Consider the following 19,758-nt stretch of genomic DNA (forward strand, 5'->3'; position numbering starts at 1 on the left):
TGAATCAACTCTGCAGTGAAGACATACCTTTCTCTCTCTAGTCCTCTCTTTCCCTCTCCCCCTTTCTCCAGTGAGGCGGCCAGGCTGTCTCTCCCTAGGTGTGTGTACTACTCTCAGGTGAGGTCTCTATGTGCCTGTGACCCCGGTGGCCCCCAATAACAGCTGGCAGAGAGCACACCAACCCGTAACTCATTTCAGGCCTCACACACTCATTGCCCCAACACACTGTGGTCATAATCTGTATCTAAAAGGTGTCCTGTGCAGACTGGTAACACGCTGATCATTAATATTGTTGCGTGGGGCATGTCTGGGTGGTGTATAAACAGTTAGAGATGTGGGCCAGAAGTGTGGTCTTAACATGGGTTTGGCAAGCAGTGCATTAGCCCAGCCCACCTTAGACAGAGGAATGTTGTTTCACCTGCTTGACGGTGTCTCCAATGTAAATTGAGCAAGGGGAGGTCGGACACAATGGAAGTACATTTACATGTAAGGGAAGCAAAGCTATTGAACTAGCAAGTGGGGGAGATGGCACTTAATGATCACGCTGAGGGCTGTACCCCAGGAAGCCTTCCTGGCTCTTGAAACAGAGAAATGGCCTTTGGGGAATAGAAGCAGAAACAGAAAGCGATTTGGGCATCCATCACCTGAGGACACAGGAGGCCAGAGCTCTTGACACCTGTGAAAGGTGGATCCCTCAACCCCGGGGGAACTGAGAACTGACCATAGGTGAGAAACCTGCTTAGACGATGATTGTAACTTGCTGAAATTAAGTTTTAGAGGACGCTAGAAAGCATGTTTGGTTTGGTTGTAACCTTGTCTGTCTCTTTCACTCTGACTCTCCTTTCACTCTCCTTCCTTTGAGGTTTTTAAGGTCAGGCTTGACAAAGCCCTGGCTGGGATGATTTAGTTGGGAATTGGTCCTGCTTTGAGCAGGGGGTTGGACTAGATGACCTCCTGAGGCCCCTTCCAACCCTGATATTCTATGATTCTATGACTTGAAATCATGTAAACCTCTGTTGTTGTTAATGCGTTTATTCTTGTTTTACTACAAAACCATCTCAGCGCTGTTCTAGCGAAGTGTGGGTCAGCAGCTAACCTAGCAGGCTGATGGGGGCTCCGTGTCTCTTTGCAGGCGGCAAACTTCATAACGTCTGTGAGGGCGCAGCGAGAGGGGCTGACCGCAGCCGAGAGACGTCTCTGGGGAGCTGGGGCTCACTGATTGCTAACTGCAAGGCCAGGGTTGGACGGGCAGAGTCCTGCAGAGGGTGCTGGCCAGGCTGGCACGACGGGGGGCTGCTACACCCCTGCTGAGGCAGAGCAGTGAGACAGTCCTGGGCGACCTGAGCAAGACGCCACAGTGCCACTGTGATGCAGCGTATAAATAAGGAAGAGTCCGGAGAGGGCCCGTGGGAGAGAGGAGAAAGGGAGCTGGAGTGAACGTGTTCCGGGCCCGTGGGAGAGAGGAGAAAGGGAGCTGGAGTGAACGTGTTCCAGACCCAAAAGGCACCAGCTCATCCTGTTGGTACCTGAGCTCAGCGGAGGGGAGGAGACAGACAGACAGACACTGCAGATGCATGCAGAGCCCACCCGCACCAGCCATCCCAGAAGAAAAGCCATTACATGCTTGACATGATGTGATTTATCATCCTGCAGGTGGCTGCCCCGGCCCCTGCGTCCTGCCCTCGAATTCTCCACCCTGTGTCAGTGGCCTCGTCTCCCACCGATAATGGAGAACATTATCCGTGCAGCTACCGGAATCCAAAGGCACCGGACTCCGATTCTCCACCATGCTCATGGCTCTGCTGGAGGAGTTTGCTTCCCTTCTCCTACTTCATCCTGGTCTTTTACTGTCCCTCTTCACTTCCCATTCGTTCTTCTTTTCCTTTCTCCCTTTTGTCTCTCGGCCTTCCTTACCCACCATGTCTCTCTCCCATTCCATCCTCGCTCGTATTTTCAGGTGGCTTTGTTTTAATGGTTATTTATTTAAAGGTACAGCACCCCCACTGACCCATACCCCCCCACACACACACCGTTTCCCACACACAAGTAGCAGGAGCAGGCCACAAAGACCGATCCCCTCCAGGTGTCCCTCTCCAGGTCAGCATGAAGTCTGCAGTGCTGCCTACACGGTGTCTGCTCCGGAGAGCAGTCGGGGAGAGCAGGAAGGGAACAGAAGGAGGAGAGAGTTTAGGGAAGGGGGGAAATAAAAGGGAAAAAAAAGTAAAGCACCAGTATGACCAAGCTGGCAAGATAAACAGCCCGTGTCAGATTGATGGAGCAGTAAAGAGCTTTCTATAAAGCAGTTAATACTCTAATAAAACTCATTTTTTACTACTGAGCTATAAACCAGCTTCTCTCCATCTTCTCCCAGACTCTGGTGCCAGACCCAATCTCCATGCTCTGGCCTGAGCAGAAGGAAGCCGGAGCATCAGGTACTAGAACTTCAGGCTGTTCAGATACTGCAGTGAGGAGCACTGTGTCGTTCACCCATCACCATAGCCTCTGGGCAGCTCAAAAACATTCGTGAATTCAGCCTCACACCGCCCCCGGTGGGTCAGTATCGCTAACCCCTTTGTTATAGATGGGGAATTGAGGAGGGGCGGGGGAGTAACTTGCTTGAGGTCACACAGGGAGTCTGGGCTGGGAACTGAACTAAAATCCCCTGAGTCCCAGCCCGGTGCATTCACCACAAGGCCATCCTTGCTATTGAGACGCACCCATTGACAGAAATCCACAAAACACATCCTGGTCATCCCCAGGAGTTCAACAACCATGAGACAGGCCCCGGGAAAATCCTGGCACTGGCTTGGAAATCATGCATTTTAAAAATAATAAAGGTTGGTTTCTCTGTATAGTCTTTCCTGGTTTCGCAGCCATTAGGTCGCACCCGCTTCCTGTTCTCAATGCTTTCTCCACAGCCACGAGGGCGAGCAATGTGCGTTTTCTCTTCACTGAACGCTGGGCTCCTCCCACATTCACCTGGCTCCAGAAGCTGGGGTTTGAAGACCAAATACTGCGAGAATTGCGATAAAATGACAAGAGCCAGCAACACCGTGAGCACACACCTCCGTCCCAGCGCAGCGCATGCGGCTCCTTTAAAAACCACCACGATCCCCTCACTGGAATAAAGGCAACGCGAATAACTCTTTGGGGGGAAAAAAACGTTCCTTTTGGAAACTAGCAATGGTTCATGTTTGGCGAGACGGGGTCCTAGCTGCAGAGGCTGTGGCTCCCACCCCCTGCTGACAGCAGGGAGGGGTCTCCTCTGGGTGGGGGAGGTGTCAGGTCTTGGCCAACAGGGGGCATCCTGCCACCATCACCCCAGCCTGGAAACTGGAAACCACAGACAAGCCTCCATTTTGCATGGTGCCAGTGACTGCGGGCAGCACAGTCCCATGAGGTGGAGCCGTGTGTGGTGGGCAACACACATGGCTACTGTAGAATTCAGACACGCACAGGGAGCCGGGCCTAGAATCCCAGACCTCCGGCTCCAAGCCCTCAGGCCTTGACCCCTAGCGAGTCACTCCGGCTAACACTGGCTGTAGGTCCCTTATCCCATCTGTGAGCCCAGCCACTAGAGGGCGACATCACTCACAAAGCCAGGACTTCCCACAGCCAGGTTGGATTGCGCCAGCGCCCCCGTTTCCGATGCCCTCTGGGCCACGCCACGGCCGGCTCAGCCGATGGCCAGCCCACTCCATCGCATGCGGAATTCCTATCCCTGACTCCGGGGCCACGCCGGCTCGCCTCCTCTAGCAGGGTGAGGCTCCTGGGATGAATGGGGGTCGTCCTCGCAATGCAGGGCTTCACATGTAACTGTGAGACTGAGAACTCAGCACACGTCTGACACCCGGGGACAGATTCACAGCCTGTCAGGCGCTGCTAACTGCAGGTGAAAACAGCCCGAAAAGCCAAGAGAACAGTCCCGGTCACCGCTGAGCCCATCAGCCTGGGTCTCCATCACACTCGCCTTGTTCAATGTCTTCCACGCAACAATACAACCTCGGGTGCAGGGACTGAACCTTTGCAGATATCGCATGAGCCACAGGCCAAGAACTTACAGGCAGGAATTAGCCAGTCAATTCATTCGGGGGAATCACACGGAGCTCACAGGGGACTCAAGAAGGGAACAGAGCGCAAACGTCACCCAGCAGCGCTCGCCTGCAAACCTGCTGGCCACAACCCCAACCTGATCCAAAGATGGGAAGAGCAGTATTGCAGCTTCGTTACTCCAGGACGCTGCACTTGGCCCATTCTCCCTCCCCACCACGCATTTGCATGTGCCCTTGTTCTCACAGCACGAGTTACTGGACAGGGTCTTTTATCTAAGACAACGCGAGAGGAAAAATACTGCCTGCAAGATCTTCAATGATCAAAGCACAGCTAAGCTTATGTCACTTAGCACCTGTCTCTTTCTCTCTTGTAGGGTTTTAGCCAAGCATTAGACTTACACACACACACACACACACACAAAAGTGTAATTTCATGTTAAAATGACATCAAGAAAACTGCACATAAGAAAGAACCAAGGTACTGTCTCCCAGAGAGAGCACGGCGTGGGTGTCTCCTCTGTAACAAGCTACAGCAACTCTGAGAATAGACCGTACTGCGGATCTGCTCCTAGCAACTGCAGGAGCCAGTGGGAGGCTGTGGGGAGAAGGCGGCGGGCTCTGTGTTTGGGCGGGGGGGGGATCCCTGTGGAAAGCTCAGAGGGACTCAGACCAGGAGGTGTTGATGGGAGATCTGGGGGAGGGGAGGGGAGGGGAGGACTCACCATGAGGAAGGTCAGAGGTCAGGTGAGGCATGACATAGCTCCGGACCAGCTCCCACTCGAAGTCATCGTCCTCCCGTTGGCTGTACTCACACTGGTTTAAATCCACGTCTTCCTCGAAGGTGCAGCCGGCTGCCGTGGGGAGAGAGAGACAGTCAGTGCCAGGGGAAATGCAGCAAGCTCGGCCGGGAGGGGACAGCAGCGAAAGTGCCAATGGGCCCAGGTGAGAGAGAGAGAAAGGAAAAAACCTTCATCCCTGGCTGAAACGACCTGCCAGCCCCCCTCACAGATGGCCTGGGGCAGGCAAGCCCCCAGGGCAGGGCTACACTACGAGAACTCTCACTTCCTCGCCATGACAGGACTTAACTTCTAACCCTAGACATAACAGCAGGCTGACGTGCAAATCTACAGTCCTCCGGACTTCACAAGGCATGTCTTGCAGCTAACACTACACACAGATCCCAGCACACACACATACACACACACACCAGCAGACACAGACCTACACACATACACACACACACACACACACACACAGATCCCAGCACATGCTCACACACACGTGGATCCCAACACAACACACACACCCCAGCGGACAGTGGCCTCCCCTCTTTCTAAAGCCATCTTCTCCCCTTTAAGCTCCCCACAAGCAAGCCCAGAATAATGCCCATCGTTCCCCTGGCCCAGTCCAGCGTCTGAAGGGGACCTGAGGGTGACGGGACACTGAGAAGATTAGCAGCTGGAAAACCATTCCAAGCCGTTCCATCCCAGACAGATGTGCAGTTCAGAGGGGAACAAAGCAATGGTTTTAAATGCAGCATAAAACGGCAGCCGGGTGACCAGAAAGCAACAAACACAGAGTGAAACAATTAGTACCAGATACAGCAAGGATGAAACACAGACATGGGAATGGCAGAGTCTCCGGGGGCGGCCGGGGTCATGATCCCCTTGCTGACTGGTTATGTTTCATATCTAATCAACCAGCCTTAGGAAATAACGAAGATCCTCGTTATCCCGCGTGTGAGGCTGGAGGGGAAGGCAGGCAGGATGCGGTGGTTGGTGAACCCAGGCCAGCTTTGGGAATGAGGATGCCTCTTGGACCCACGTTCTGCATCGCACAACTGTATGATCACTGCAGTTCACGCACGGGGAGGAACATAGAGACGGCGCCGCAGAGCCAGGTTTTGGATCCACAACCGCAGCAGAGTTCCAGGATGCTGAAATTATCTGGGAGCTGTTTAGTTGGGTATTATAGACATAGGGGGCAGCCACAAAATGTGGATCTGGATTCTCACCCCATTCCAAAGTTCGTGGGTAGGGTGATCTGAGCCAGTCTCAAGTGCAAACCTCTCAGCAACCCGCCCAAATCCCTATCGCTGCAAGGCCAGCTGTCACTCACAGCCGCTGGCCTTCAACATTTTAAAATGAAAGACGACAATGGTCATCATCTTATCTGATGTAACAACGTACAGCTCCGTGCACAGCGCGAACGGGGCAGGAGGAAGGAATAGGGTTTGCCAAAAGAGCAATGTCGGCAGAGAAGGCAAAATATGGGGGGCGGGGGTCCCAAACGTCTAGAAAGGGATTTACAGAGAGCAAAACAAAGCAGAAAAGTCAGGCTAGAACCCAGGCGTCCTGCTGCTGAAGACTGCACACCACCGGCTCCCTAGACCGCAGAGCGGGGAAAAGCGCTTGGTTGAGCGCAGCTAATTGAAGTAAATGCCAGCAAGCCTGGTTAGAAACATGCCCAGAAACACACACAAGCTAAATCGGCTTTCTGGTTCCGTCTGATACAGTCGAGCGCGGCCCCCGGCCTACGCAGCCTCCCGCCCCCCTCCAGCCTGCAGAGGATGGCGCTCTGATGTTTCATCCTATGAATACTTCCCCCGCGGCCAGGACCCAGGGTGCTTTTATGTTCAGTCATCTGTGCACTGGCCAAACCAAAAAAGGAGCTGGAGATTTGACTTTGTACAGCGTGTAACTGGTACAGCTTGGCTTGTTAAATACTGACCTATTGTTCCATGAAAGCCGCAGATTACACGCAGGCCAGGGCTTCGGTAATAATTAATACCGGCCCCCTGGGCTGAGCAGAGCAGCCCCATTAAGAAACCCCTGAGCAAGCAGAAAGAACAAAGGCAAATACCCCATAAATAGGCCGGTGCTCAGGCACTGCCCAGCTCTTTTTATTATTTAATTTGCTTTTTCCTATTTTTCCACAAATTACATCGGCCAGTTCTCCCCGGGGCTCAGGAACTGGGGCTCAGGCCATTAGCCGCTTCACTAGGGCCTAGCATGGGGATTGCTACCCAGGCAAGTACCAGGACGGCTCTACGGCCTGAGGGAAATGCAGGCCGGAGCATGGGGCTTGGCACCACTCATGCCCCTAGAGTGGATTTCCCCCTGCCCTACTCCCTAAGCAGGGAGTTCACAACCACGGGCCTGGCCTGCCCCCTGCATAGGGTTACCATACTTAACAAATAAAAAAAGGAGGACCCTCCACGGGGTCCTGGCCCCGCCCATTTCCCACCCCCAGCCCCGCCAACTCCGCCTCTTCCCCGCCCTAACTCCGCCCCCTCCTCCCTCCCACTCCCAGCCACGCGGAAAGGGCTGCCCGAGCGCTACCGGCTTCACGGTTTGCCGGGCAGCCCCCAGACCCTGCGCCCCTGGCCGGCGCTTCCCCAGCGCAGCTGGAGCCCGGGAGGGGAAGCGCCCAGCCGGGGGCGCAGGGTCTGGAGGCTGCCCGGCAAACCGTGAAGCCGGTAGCGCTCGGGCTTCGGGCAGCCCCCTTGCCTCCGGATCCTGTGCCCCTGGCCGGGCACTTCCCCTCCCGGGCTCCAGCGGTGCAGGGTCCGGAGGCATGGGGGCTGCCAAAGCCCGTAGCGCTTGGCTCTTAAACAGAGCCAAAGAGTCAGGGGAGGAGCAGAGCCGCTGCGGGAGGGGAAGTGCCCGGCCGGCATTTTCCCGGACATGTTCGGCTTTTTGGCAATTCCCCCCGGACGGGGGTTTGATTGCCGAAAAGCCGGACATGTCCGGGAAAAAACGGACGTATGGTAACCCTACCCCTGCATGCAGACAGGGAGCAGTCCCTTCCATTGATGGGTGCTGGCGCTGGCTGCTGTGTGCGCACACACGCTGCTCTTCCCACACTCTGGCATTACCACACTCACCCCACCACGTGCAGCCCCCCAGCGCCCCTGGCATTCACACACCCGGGCACCCCCTTCCCACAGGCACCCAGGAGCCCCACACCTCACATACATGTACGCTGGCCCCTCAATACTCACTCACGCGCTATCCCTCAACGCACACAGATGCACCCCCTCATGCACCGGCACCCCAACTCCCTGAGGTGCAGTCTCCCTTACACAAAGGTAGCTCCGAACACCCACACATACACACCTCTGCAGCCAGGTGCACTCCACCTCTCCGTCCCCCGTGGTGGACGGCTGGATACTCGGCAGTGGCTGGGCTGCAGCTAGCAGGGTATGCCCAGGGCCCTGAGTTATTCCTCCGACTCCACCACAGAGAATAACCCGCATCGATACACCAAGAGGCTCCGCCAAAGTCCCCATCCCACCAGCTAACTAGACGCTCCGCCACAGAGGCGGCTTGGTCTAGTGAGCAGGGCCCGGACTCGGACTTGGGAGATCTGGATCTACTCCCAGCTCTGCAACTATCCTCCTTGGTGTCAAGTATCAGACGGGTAGCCGTGTTAGTCTGAATCTGTAAAAAGCAACAGAGGGTCCTATGTTTCCATTCCATATGGCTAAATGCAGTGCCTTGCATGGTGTCAAGTATCAGAGGGTAGCCATATTAGTCTGAATCAGGACCCTCTGTTGCTATCCTCCTTGGGCAAGTCCCAGCCCCTCTCTGTGCCTCAGTTTCCTCTCCCAGCCTCTCTCCAGTTAGATTGGTAACTCCTGGGGGCAGGGGCTGCTTTCCACTCTGTGGCCCTAACCTCAGTGCTACTGGCACAGAATCATAGACCTGGAAGGGACCTCGAGAGGTCATCGAGTCCAGTCCCCTGCACTCATGGCAGGACTAAGTATTATCTAGACCATCCCTGAGAGGTGTTTTCTAACCTGCTCTTCAAAGTCTCCAATGATGGAGATTCCACAACCTCCCTAGGCAATTTATTCCAGTGCTTAACCACCCTGACAGGAAGTTTTTCCTAATGTCCAACCTAAACCTCCCTTGCTGCAATTTAAGCCCATTGCTTCTTGTCCTATCCTCAGATGTTAAGAAGAGCAATTCTTCTCCCTCCTCCTTGTAACAACCTTTTATGTAGTTGAAAACTGTCATCATGTCCCCTCTCAGTCTTCTCTTCTCCAGACTAAACAAACCCAATTTTTTCAATCTTCCCTTATGGGTCATGTTTTCTAGACCTTTAATCGTTGTTGCTCATCTCTGGACTTTCTCCAATTTGTCCACATCTTTCTTGAAATGTGGCGCCCAGAACTGGACACAATACTCCAGCTGAGGTCTAATCAGTGTGGAGTTGAGCAGAAGAATTAGTTCTCATGTCTTGCTTACAACACGCCTGCTAATACTAATGGTATAATTCATTTGCATCCATCTCTAAACCAATAGAGATAAGCCAGTACAAAAACCTTTGAGGTAGAAGAATGGCTCCCTGCGGGTGAGTTATACCTGGTCTCAGCTGACTTAAGATAAACAAAATCTTCCCTCACAGAACTAGGGAAGGCAGTGTGGCCTAGTGGCTAGGACAGAGGGCTGGAAGTCAGGACATGTGGGTCCTAGTCCTGGCTCTGGCCTGTTGGGTGACCCAGGGTGAGTCTGTATGATAAGGAAAATCACACTGGCTCACCTTGTTAAAGTGCTTTGAGATCAGAATTGGACTGGGATGACCCTAACAGGTGTTTGCTAGCCCCATCTCTCTTCCTTATCTAGCCACACCCCCTCAGGATCCCAATCTCCCCAGCCTGACAACTGGTGGTGTCACTCAGCCCCATGGAAAGCCCTCGCTCTGACCTCGCAGCACTTTGCCCAGGGACAAATAACCAGACATGGTGCCGGGTGGGCAGAGGAGAGTCGGACCTACTGTGCTCCCTGCCCTCTGCGCAGCAGGGACCATGAGCTGCAGGATCACACTCCTGTTAGACACAAATTCCCCTGCAGTCAGCGAGGAGGGCTGCATGGGCTCAGAGCGGATGCCGTTGTGTTGCACACCGGTCTCCCCAATGCCGCAGAGAGGCTCTGTCCCACCCAGGGCTGCTGGATCTGCACCCACCCAAAGGCAAAGCAACATTCAGTGCTGACAAAACGCCTGCCTGCGCCCGCACCTCAGCCACTCATTTAATACCCGAAATGAATCGACAGTGGGTCCCAGTGCACTGGACTGGGTGCCTGCCACCTGGGCAGGTGGCTGTCCACACCTCCCACCTGATTTAAGGTCTGACTAAAGGGGTGAGGCAGCACATGAATCCAGCTGGCAGTTCTTTGAAGCTACCCCAGGCTCTCCCCTCATGCCAGCCAAAACATAAACAATAAAAGACTCACTTTTTTTAAATGCATGAGCACAACATTGATTAGTCTCCTTAAAATCCCTGGGTATGTGTCATCCCAAAGGACCCCCCCCCACAGAGCACTTTCTAAACAGCACATGATACTGGGAATGGCTTTGCCTGCCACTACAATGCAGCCACCTCAGGGGTGTAGCGTGGCAGCTGCTTAAACAACCCACAGCAACATCGTCCCCACCAGTTTGGGGCAGGACGTGAAGCTGGGACTATAATCGAGGGAAACTGCCAAGAGGGATTTAGTGGGACAGAATGGACCTGCATGGCATCAGGATATCTAATTCAGGCCCTGATTTCCCCTACAGGACCATGGAGTCTCAGCACTCACCAGGGTCTCAGCTTCACGTCCCACCCAAAAGCCAGCACCTCCAGCAGGACTAATACAAAGGGTGACCAACAGCAAGCCGAGTTTTCCTGGCAGTTCTCCCGTCACATCCAGGCCAAACCAGGCCCTGCTTCGCTTACAAACACAGCCACGAACGATGGGCCGGGGCCACGGGGAGGGGAGGGTTGACGGGAGGTACGGGGCGTGCATTGCTCGCCCCCCAGAGTTCCTCCCTGCACTCTCAAAAGCGAGACGGACACGCTTAGTGCAGTTAGAAAGGAAAGGGGGAGGAGGAGGAGCCGTGAGAGAAGCATATAAAATATCAAGGCACTGGAGCGAGGCAGCCGTCCCTCGTTCCTGGAGCCGAGCGTGGACTGAAGCTTGGTGAGGGTCCAAAATGCTGAAATCCCTTCCCCCCAACACACGCATTCCAGGGGGGATTAGAAGTGGAAATACTGTGGCTGGAGGGGGAGGCTTTTCTTTGAAGTTTTCAGCCCTATTTTACACCCACTAGGGGTTCAGAGAAAGGCCAGGAAGAGGCAGAGTTACCAGAACTAATTCCAGTTCGGGAAGGGCCATTATACCTTGTGCTTCGGGGTTTAAACCCATCTCTGCTAGCGACCACAATTCGACCCATGTGGAGGACAGATTACCCCATAGCTGTGACTGTGGCATTCTTCTGACACCTGCCTCTGACCCATCTTCTGCTGGCCACTGTCAGAGACAGGCCAATGGGTCTGGCCGCTCCAGGCCGTCCCGTTTTGCAGCGATTCCCCATCGAGGCTCAAGCCTTATGGGATTTGCCTGTTAGGAACATCAGCATGAGATGCACAAAGAGGCCGTTTGAAGAACCAGTGAAGTACAAACACAGCCCTCCCACAGCCGAACGCCGCAGCCAGCCAGCTGCCCTTCTCCCCGTCCGCAGCAGCAGGTAGCTTTGTTATGCCCACAGGTTTTTATTAAAACATTCATTTAAAAACAGGTTGTCACAAGAACTAGAGCCAAGGTGCCGGACCCAGGCGCAGTCAGGAGGATGGAACTCACCACTTCCTGGAATGGAAAGCGCCTGCAATAGGTGCACCGGGCATGGAATGCCCCCTAGTGGCAATTCTGATTCTAGTACTACTTGGAACAGGAACTTGCCCGCTAATCAACGCTAACTAGAATCCTTCCAAGGATATTTGGGGTGGGCAGTGTTTGGAGACCTCAGTGCCTCCGTCTTCCCTACAAAAATCCTGCATCTGAACAGATTATTACCAACCCCATGTATTAAAAATAAAATCATGAATCAGGAGCCCAAAAGTTATGAGATTTGTTTAAAACCCATCAGATTACAAAAATATTAATGCCTAGGTGCTGTACGAACAGAACAAAAGGACATTGCCCGCCCCACGGAGCTTCCAGTCTAGGGGCTTGTCCATACTTACGCGCTGGTTCGGCGGCTGGCAATCGAACTTCTGGGTTCGATTTATCACGTCTTGTCTGGACGCAAAAAATCGAACCCAGAAGTGCTCCCCATTGACTCCGGTAATCCTGCTCGGCGCGAGGAGTACGCGGAGTCAACGGGGGAGCCTGCCTGCTGCGTCTGGACCGCGGTAAGTTCGAACTAAGGTACGTCGACTTCAGCTACGTTATTCACGTAGCTGAAGTTGCGTACCTTAGTTCGAATTGGGGGGTTAGTGTAGACCAGGCCTAAGGATCAGTTGGAAGAAATAAAGAACAGTGAAATCGAACAGTTACTTCGCAGTTTATGCTGGTGACCGTGGACAGGTAGAACCATTTCTTTGACTATTTGTCAAAGTCAACCTTCCCCCCTCCTCTCACCACAGCAACATTTTTCAAGCTTAACTGTTGTGTATCCTGCATCCAGCCAGTTACTAGAGGCTACAGAGTTTTCAGATCTTCCAGCTTTTACTGCAACAGCTTGAGAGCAACTGAGAAGAAATTATCTGTAAGACTTTGCACCCAAGTTATACTGTGGGAGCTGGTGATGTCACACAAGAACGGCCATACTGGGCCAGACCAATGGTCCATCTAGCCCGGTATCCTGCTTTCCCACAGTACCAGATGCTTCAGAGGGAATGAACAGAATAGGGCAATTTATCAAGTGATCCATCCCCTGTCATCCAGTCCCAGCTTCCAGCAGTCCGAGATTTAGGGAGGTCCACAGCATAGGGTTGCATCCCTGACCATCTTGGCTAATTGCCATTGATGGATCTATCCTCCAGGAACTGATCTAATTCTTTTTTGAACCCAGTTATACTTTTGGCCTTCACAGTGTCCTTTGGCAATGAGTTCCACAGGTTGACTGTGCGTTGTGTGAAGAAATACTTTACAGCCAAAGCTGCACACGAAATAGCAGCTGGGGCATAATGAGGAGGAGGAGAAGAGTTTTCAGTCTCTGAGGGAGGATGACACACACTGCCTGTCCCAATACGTGTTTCCCTATTTAGTGCCCTTACAAAGGGGGCACATTTGCAGCCCAGCCGGTAAATTAGCACAGGGCAATGCCTGGGGAGCCAGGTTCTGCAGGGGAGCCGAGATCAGAATCTGACCCACTGCACTCTGAACATTTTAACAATCTGGGATTTACGCTCGTTCTAGAGAACAGGCAGGAGGGGCGTGAAAATGTAAAATGCACAGATAAGGGCAGGTTCTGCTACTTTCTCCCACTGCCCCAAGTCTGCTTTTAACCCCACGTGTAGTTAATGCACCGAAGGTAGAAAGTTAACACAGCTCTCGTCCCGGGCCTTGCCAGGGGATGGATTTGCGTGTGAGCAGCTCTGGGAAGGCAGCGCTTTGAAGAGAAGCTCGTAATGAGTTGTGTGTGTATCCCCCAGGGCGCTGCACCACGGCACGCCTTTGCCACCGCCCGCCCGAGGGCACTTCCACCACGCAGAGATGGCGGGCGCTGGCAGACACCACCTCGAAGGGCAGATTCCCATGCCTGCCCTTGTTCACCGTCCCTCCAGCACCACTATGTTAGATGCTGCCTCATTGCCCATTATGAGACAATGGGGAACCTTGCTTTCTTCTAACACTGAACAAGGAGCTCTGGGATATCAGGATTGTCCCTAAGGTTAATGGCCCTGCTTCACTGTAGAGCTTCTACCTAGAACCTTCCCCTCCCCTGGCATGCTGGTACAGTTTGAAAGGAAAAGTACACAGCCAGTAGATTCTGCTCATTATAGCAAAGTTGCTGTTATTTGAAGGTTGCCAATTGGCGGAAAAGAGGCTTGCAGGGCTGCAGCCAGGGAAGGCAGTGCTGGGATGTGGACCGTACCTCTCCCTGGAGTCCTGGAAACCCATGGCTAAGGGGGGGGGGGGCTGTGGGCAGGGCAGCCGCAGGGAGGTTTGTGAGGCTTCAACCAGGGAAAGCGCATGATAAAGTTGTCAATAAGTGGTGTTGAAGCCAGTGGGACGGGATTGGTTCCCAGCAAAATGTTGCTATTACTGGGAAGCTGTTAATAACAGGATTGGTATTAACCAGCATCAACACACACACACACACACACACACACACACACTCACTCACTCTTCCCCTCTTGCTCCACATTTCCAAGCCCCGAGACCCTTTCCCGCCCCTGGGCATTTGTTTGCTATTTTCTTTTACTCCAGACAGAAGCCAATGCTCAGACCCTTGGCCAGCGCCGTACAGGATCGGAGTTCGAGTCTCCCAGCAGTGATGGGGAGGGCAAATTCCATGCTGGCTACACCACTTTCCATGGGTCAATGCCACCTTCCCGCTCCCTAGGGGTAACCGCTTTCCCCGGGGGCTGCCCTGACTGCTAAACCAGACTAGGGAGTGGCTGCGGCTAGGGGAAGCCGCAAACCTCCTCTGAGTTCTCTGATTAAATCTAGCTGCTCCCTGTTCCGTGCTACTCTGAGCAGTGTTAACGGTGGGGACAGCACGCAGCAGTGTCTACATCAAGCAGCCAAAGCTCAGGAACCAGGCCCTGAAAATCATGCGATTAAAAAGGAAAAAACAACATGATTTTTAAGCCACAAGCCCCCCATGCTGTCTGGTTCCTGAGCCCTTCTGGGCCACTTTTTCAAAGTTTTGCTCTGCAACTATGCGGGCTAAACCTACTTTTTCTTTTTTAATGAAAGCTGCCGTAAATCACATGAGTCCAAGCGCTGGGGCTTTGGGAAAACCCATCAAGACTCGCAATGAAAAGAGCCAACGCTGGCAACCCCGGAAAGCAAAAGAGAAAGAAAGAGAAAAAAAAGAGGGGAACCCCCCCGAAAGCAAATGAAAGAAAGAGACCTACTACGTATGAAGAGGAAACCCACAGCCAGCGGGGTCCTTGCTGTGCCCTCCTGCATCCCCAGCGGAGTTTGGCTCCTTCATCCTGTCTTAGCAAAGGGAAACCTGGGCACTGAAGATAATGTGAATAAACTGCAGCCAGCACAGAACCACCCCAGAAGCAGAGGACCAGAATGGAAGAGGGGCCGTTGGAGAAGAACCGCCGCTCGCCCTGCCTGTGGGGTCAGAGCCCAGGCTCAGTGCTCGGTTTTCCCAAAAAGGGGGTCGTTTTACTACAGCTCCCTGCAGAGCCCAAGCGGCGCTGGTTGGCGAGTAGGATACACGCCTCTCACCTCCGGGGTGCCAGTTTCCCACCAGTTTGGGGACAGCGGCGGCCAAAGCTTGTTACCATCTTACAGCTGTTTGGTGACCTTTGTGAAACGAGTCTGCTGGGTCTCAGCCCATGTCCCCATCCCAAAAGCCACCCCCAAACCCGGCAGATTAACAGGGCTTTTCCTTCCTAGCTTTGCAGGGAGAAAGAATGGTCTAGTGGCTAATGCACCAGACTGGGCTGTAGAAAATCAACGTTCAGTTCCCTGCTCTACCACAGACGCCGTGTGAGATTTCGCACAAGACTTTGTGCCTCGGTTTCCCCACTGCAACAATAGGGACCGTACGCTTTGTCTCTTTCCTGTGAGGCAGCATTCTTTCCTCTCTCCAAAATGCTTGGTGATTTGTTTGGGCTCCCCAAGAAGACCATCCCCTCTGCCAGTTGCTTCTGGAGATCCAGAAGCTGCTATTAGCCAAATCGAAACATCTTCACATCCTCGGCTAGAAACTGCTTACCTCTGATCAAGACATTGCCAGTGAAAGCCTGTCATTCCATCTAATATGTTGCCATAATGAAACAATTTTTGCTAGTCACCAGCGGAAGCTTAAAATGCAATTATGGGGAATGGATATTTCGCTGGCTAATACACAGCTGTCCGAGCCAATCAATCTCCCCTCCTTGGACAGGTTGATTGTTATTGCTCTTTATGTGTGGGCCTGTTCTCTCTTCCGCTCCCCGATCTATCGCTGAAATGAAGCTGGGCTGGATGGGAGGCTCCATATTGCCAACAAATTTGTACAGACACGCACGCGGCCTCGAAAACAGCTTCCCTGGTCGACAGCATGAGAGATACAGCAGCCTGCTGCACTTCCGTGCTTGGCCGTTAACTCTTACGCAGCTGCTGGAACGGAAAGTGGTAAAAAAAAAACAACAACAACAACAACTAATTGTTTGTATTACAGTAGCAAGTGCAGGCCACTACAAATTAAATCAGGGCCTCATTGCGCTAGGCGCTGTACGTACACATAGTAAGAGACAGTCGCTACCCCAAAGGGTTCACCATGTAAACAGACAGCAGCGGACAAAGAGGGAAACAGAGGCACTGAAATCCACGCAAGGTTATACAGCAGGGGAGAGGAAGAGGCGGGATTAGAATCCAGCTCTCCTGATTCCCAGCCCAGTACCTAAGCTCCTAGACCACAGTGGAGATCTGGCATGATCCAGCCACCTTTAAATCCTGCTGACCGCTTCCTAAGCCCCTATCTTTGTAATGCACTGGCCTAGTGCACGTGATCACAACTCCCCCAATGGCTCGTTCTAGTGATTAGTACAGCCTGCAACTCACGCCCGTCTGCTCCAGCACAGACCCAGGGACTGAATTACTTGCCCCAAAGCTGCAGATTTAACTGAAAGCAGCTCACAGACGTGTGCTTGTCTTTAGCACTCAGATGCCCAACTCCCAATGGGGTCTAAACCCAAATAAATCCGTTTTACCCTGTATAAGCTTTATACAGGGTAAACTCATGAATTGTTCGCCCTCTAACACTGATAGAGGGATAGGCACAGCTGTTCCCCCTCCACCCCCCGGTATTAATACATACTCTGGGTTAATTAATAAGTAAAAAGTGATTTTATTAAATACAGAAAGTAGGATTTAAGTGGTTCCAAGTAGTAACAGACAGAACAAAGTGAATTACCAAGCAAAATAAAATAAAACACGCAAGTCTATGTCTAATACAGTAAGAAACTGACTACAGAGAAGATCTCACCCTCAGAGATGTTTCAATATGTTTCTTTCACAGACTGGACGCCTTCCTAGTCTGGGCACAATCCTTTCCCCCGGTACAGCCCTTGTTCCAGCTCAGGTGGTAGCTAGGGGATTCCTCGTGATGGCTGATTCTTTTCTCTGTTCCACCCATTTATATCTCTTTTGCATAAGGCGGGAATCCTTTGTCCCTCTGGGTTCCCACCCCCGCTTCTCAATGGAAAAGCACCAGGTTAAAGATGGATTCCAGTTCAGGTGACATGATCACATGTCACTACAAGACTTCATTGCCCACTTGCCAGCACACACATATACTGGAAGACTTACAGGGAAAACAGAGCCATCTGCAGTCAATTGTCCTGGTTAATGGGAGTCATCAAGATTCCAAACCACCATTAATGGCCCACACTTTGCATAATTACAATAGGCCCTTAGGGTTATAGTTCATATTTCTAGGTTCAGATACAAGAGTGATACATTTCTACAAATTGGATGATCACACTCAGTAGATTAAAAGCTTTGTAATGATACCTTACAAGAGACCTTTTGCATGAAGCACATTCCAGTTATATTAGCATATTTTCATAAAATCTTATAGAGTGCAACGTCACAGCACCCATGGTATATTACAGGTGCATGACCATTAAAATCCCATGGCACTTTGCACAGAAGAATAAGATTTTCCCCTTATGCACCAGGCCAACGTTCCCCACCCAAATCCAACTGTGCAAAAGCTGGGTGCTCCATCCACCCCAGAGCTGGCTGCATTTCTGTAGCCCTGCCATGAAGAATGTCAAGGTGACGTTTTAATTAACATCCCACCTCCCCTCCAATCTCAGCAGCTGCTCCTCCCAGGTCAAGGCTGAGTCCAGGGCAGAGGAGGAGCTGCGTTGACTGCTCGGTGCCCTGTGGATGGCTTCCAGGCCTATCTCCACCACAAGACTGATAGCACCATGAAAATTAAGATTCAAATACCTGAATTCCAATGTCCCAGCTATAGATCTCATGGCCGCTATTTAAAAGTCATCACCTTCCATCAGCCACGGAAAGACACAAAGAATTAGCCCAGCCCGGGTTCCCTGCCATGCCCAGGGTCAGGTTCTTAGGCTGAAAACCTCAGCGCTAGGCAGAGCTTTCAGAAATCAAGGCTTTTAGTCTACCTGCGTCTGAAGCATCAGCAAACCCTATTTGTGACCAGCGCAGCTAGGGCTCCTGGGTTCTGCGGCCAGCCCTGCCACGGAGAGCTCAAATTACCCATCTGTACAATGGGGATAATGAGATCCATCTGCGTACTGGGCAAGCAGGAAGCCCTGTCAATTTCATGTACAAAACGCTTTGAGCGCCTCAGATGCTGGGTGCTCACGCCATCCAAAATGCTTGGACTTGTTTAAGTGCTACAGCAGCAGAGCCGAGCGAGCGCAAGCGAGGATGCTGGTCACCCTGAGCAGAGGGGGAAGCAGTTGGGTAAAATACCAGTTGAGAGATGGATCGATCGTTTCCTTTCCCCACACCGTGACCGAGCAGGTATCCAGTGGTTTGGGAGAAGACACCAGAATTGAAGATGCTGCCTGCCCTTCCAAATCACAGCCATTAAGGACCTTTTTGCACGTCTAACCCAGCCCAGAGGACCAGAAGACCCAGCCAGCAGTCTTCACTCCACACGCCAATGACATCCACAGGAGTTTTGCCGGAATAACGTCTGTCCTGGGAGTGCATTGGCACATGTCTGTGTGTGCTTTCACTAGAGGCCACGTGCAGACGGGTTTAAGATGCAGCAGGAAGGCTGTTCTCGTGAGATTTCTAGGCCAGGTCCACGCTCACTGAGTGGTTTGGATCCTGTTGTTCAGACGAACATCCAAGCTCCCCAGCTGTGGAGAGCAGCCTAATGCTCCCCCGAGCGAGCAGGTGGGCAATACGGCAGGATATTCACATTCACCCACTGGAGAATCTGCCACAGTGAAGTCAGCTGGGAGCTCCTGACAAACCGTCACGGGAGAACGCCGATTCGCCACGCTCCCATTGATCGAAAGCGCCTGATTACCCAACGGCTGGTTATGGGGTTATCCTGCCGGAGCTCCTAAACCCTACAGGCCGTCCGCTTCCCATGCAAGCCTGCCCCCAAAGTAGTTCCCCCCGCGTGGAGTTTAGTAGCTCCAGGAGTTGTCTGCTCAGTAACAGGATGGCCTGGATGAGGCCGGCTCCTGGTTTAGCAGAAGGTTTATGTGTAGCCTTAGCACCAGTGTGAAACGAGGAGCTGCACTTAGGGATGTCTGGTACATGCTGGGGAAGGCAGGGAGCGATTCTGACACCCAGAGCTGTGCGACGAGTCTGTTCCATGGTGCAACGCCTGAGTTCCTCCGAGGTTTGTTATATTTGGGATGGTGGCTGAGCAACCCCAAACTCACGTGACCTCCCCTCCGCCCCAGTAGAGCGAGCCCTGCATCGGAACTCTACCAAGACCTCCCACATCACAGCTCGAACCACAAGGCAACCTGGCAGGCCACGCCAATTAACTCACACGCGATGTACAACCTTACAGATCCTCGCCTAGCCTACGGACTGATCACTCGGCCAGAGGGCTGGAAATTAACAGGGTGAGCTGCGCGCTGCGTCCATTGACCAAGAGCCAGGCTGGACAGAGCATTGGCCTGTCACCCCCTGGTGGTCACGGCGACCTCGGAGTTGGCTGTTTATTTTGCAGCATACTCCAGGAGTGGGATCCGTGCACTGGCTGGCAACCACTGGAGCTGCTAGAATTCAGACGGAGGTTTCTGCCCATT

The 19,758-nt window shown here is 52.8% G+C and overlaps 1 protein-coding gene across 5 annotated transcripts in view; it reads right to left on the bottom strand.

Annotated features, from left to right (window-relative positions):
• PTPRU (protein tyrosine phosphatase receptor type U) overlaps positions 1-19,758 on the bottom strand; it is a 282,850-nt gene that overhangs the window by 185,270 nt on the left and 77,822 nt on the right. For all 5 annotated transcript variants that reach the window (XM_065576904.1, XM_065576905.1, XM_065576903.1 and 2 more), the window contains exon 2: positions 4,775-4,903. In XM_065576904.1, the coding sequence (XP_065432976.1) occupies positions 4,775-4,903 (129 nt within the window). The remainder of the gene's footprint in view (positions 1-4,774; positions 4,904-19,758) is intronic.

The sequence above is a fragment of the Chrysemys picta genome, chromosome 23 (genome assembly GCF_011386835.1).
Source record: "Chrysemys picta bellii isolate R12L10 chromosome 23, ASM1138683v2, whole genome shotgun sequence".
Lineage (NCBI taxonomy): Eukaryota > Metazoa > Chordata > Testudines > Emydidae > Chrysemys > Chrysemys picta.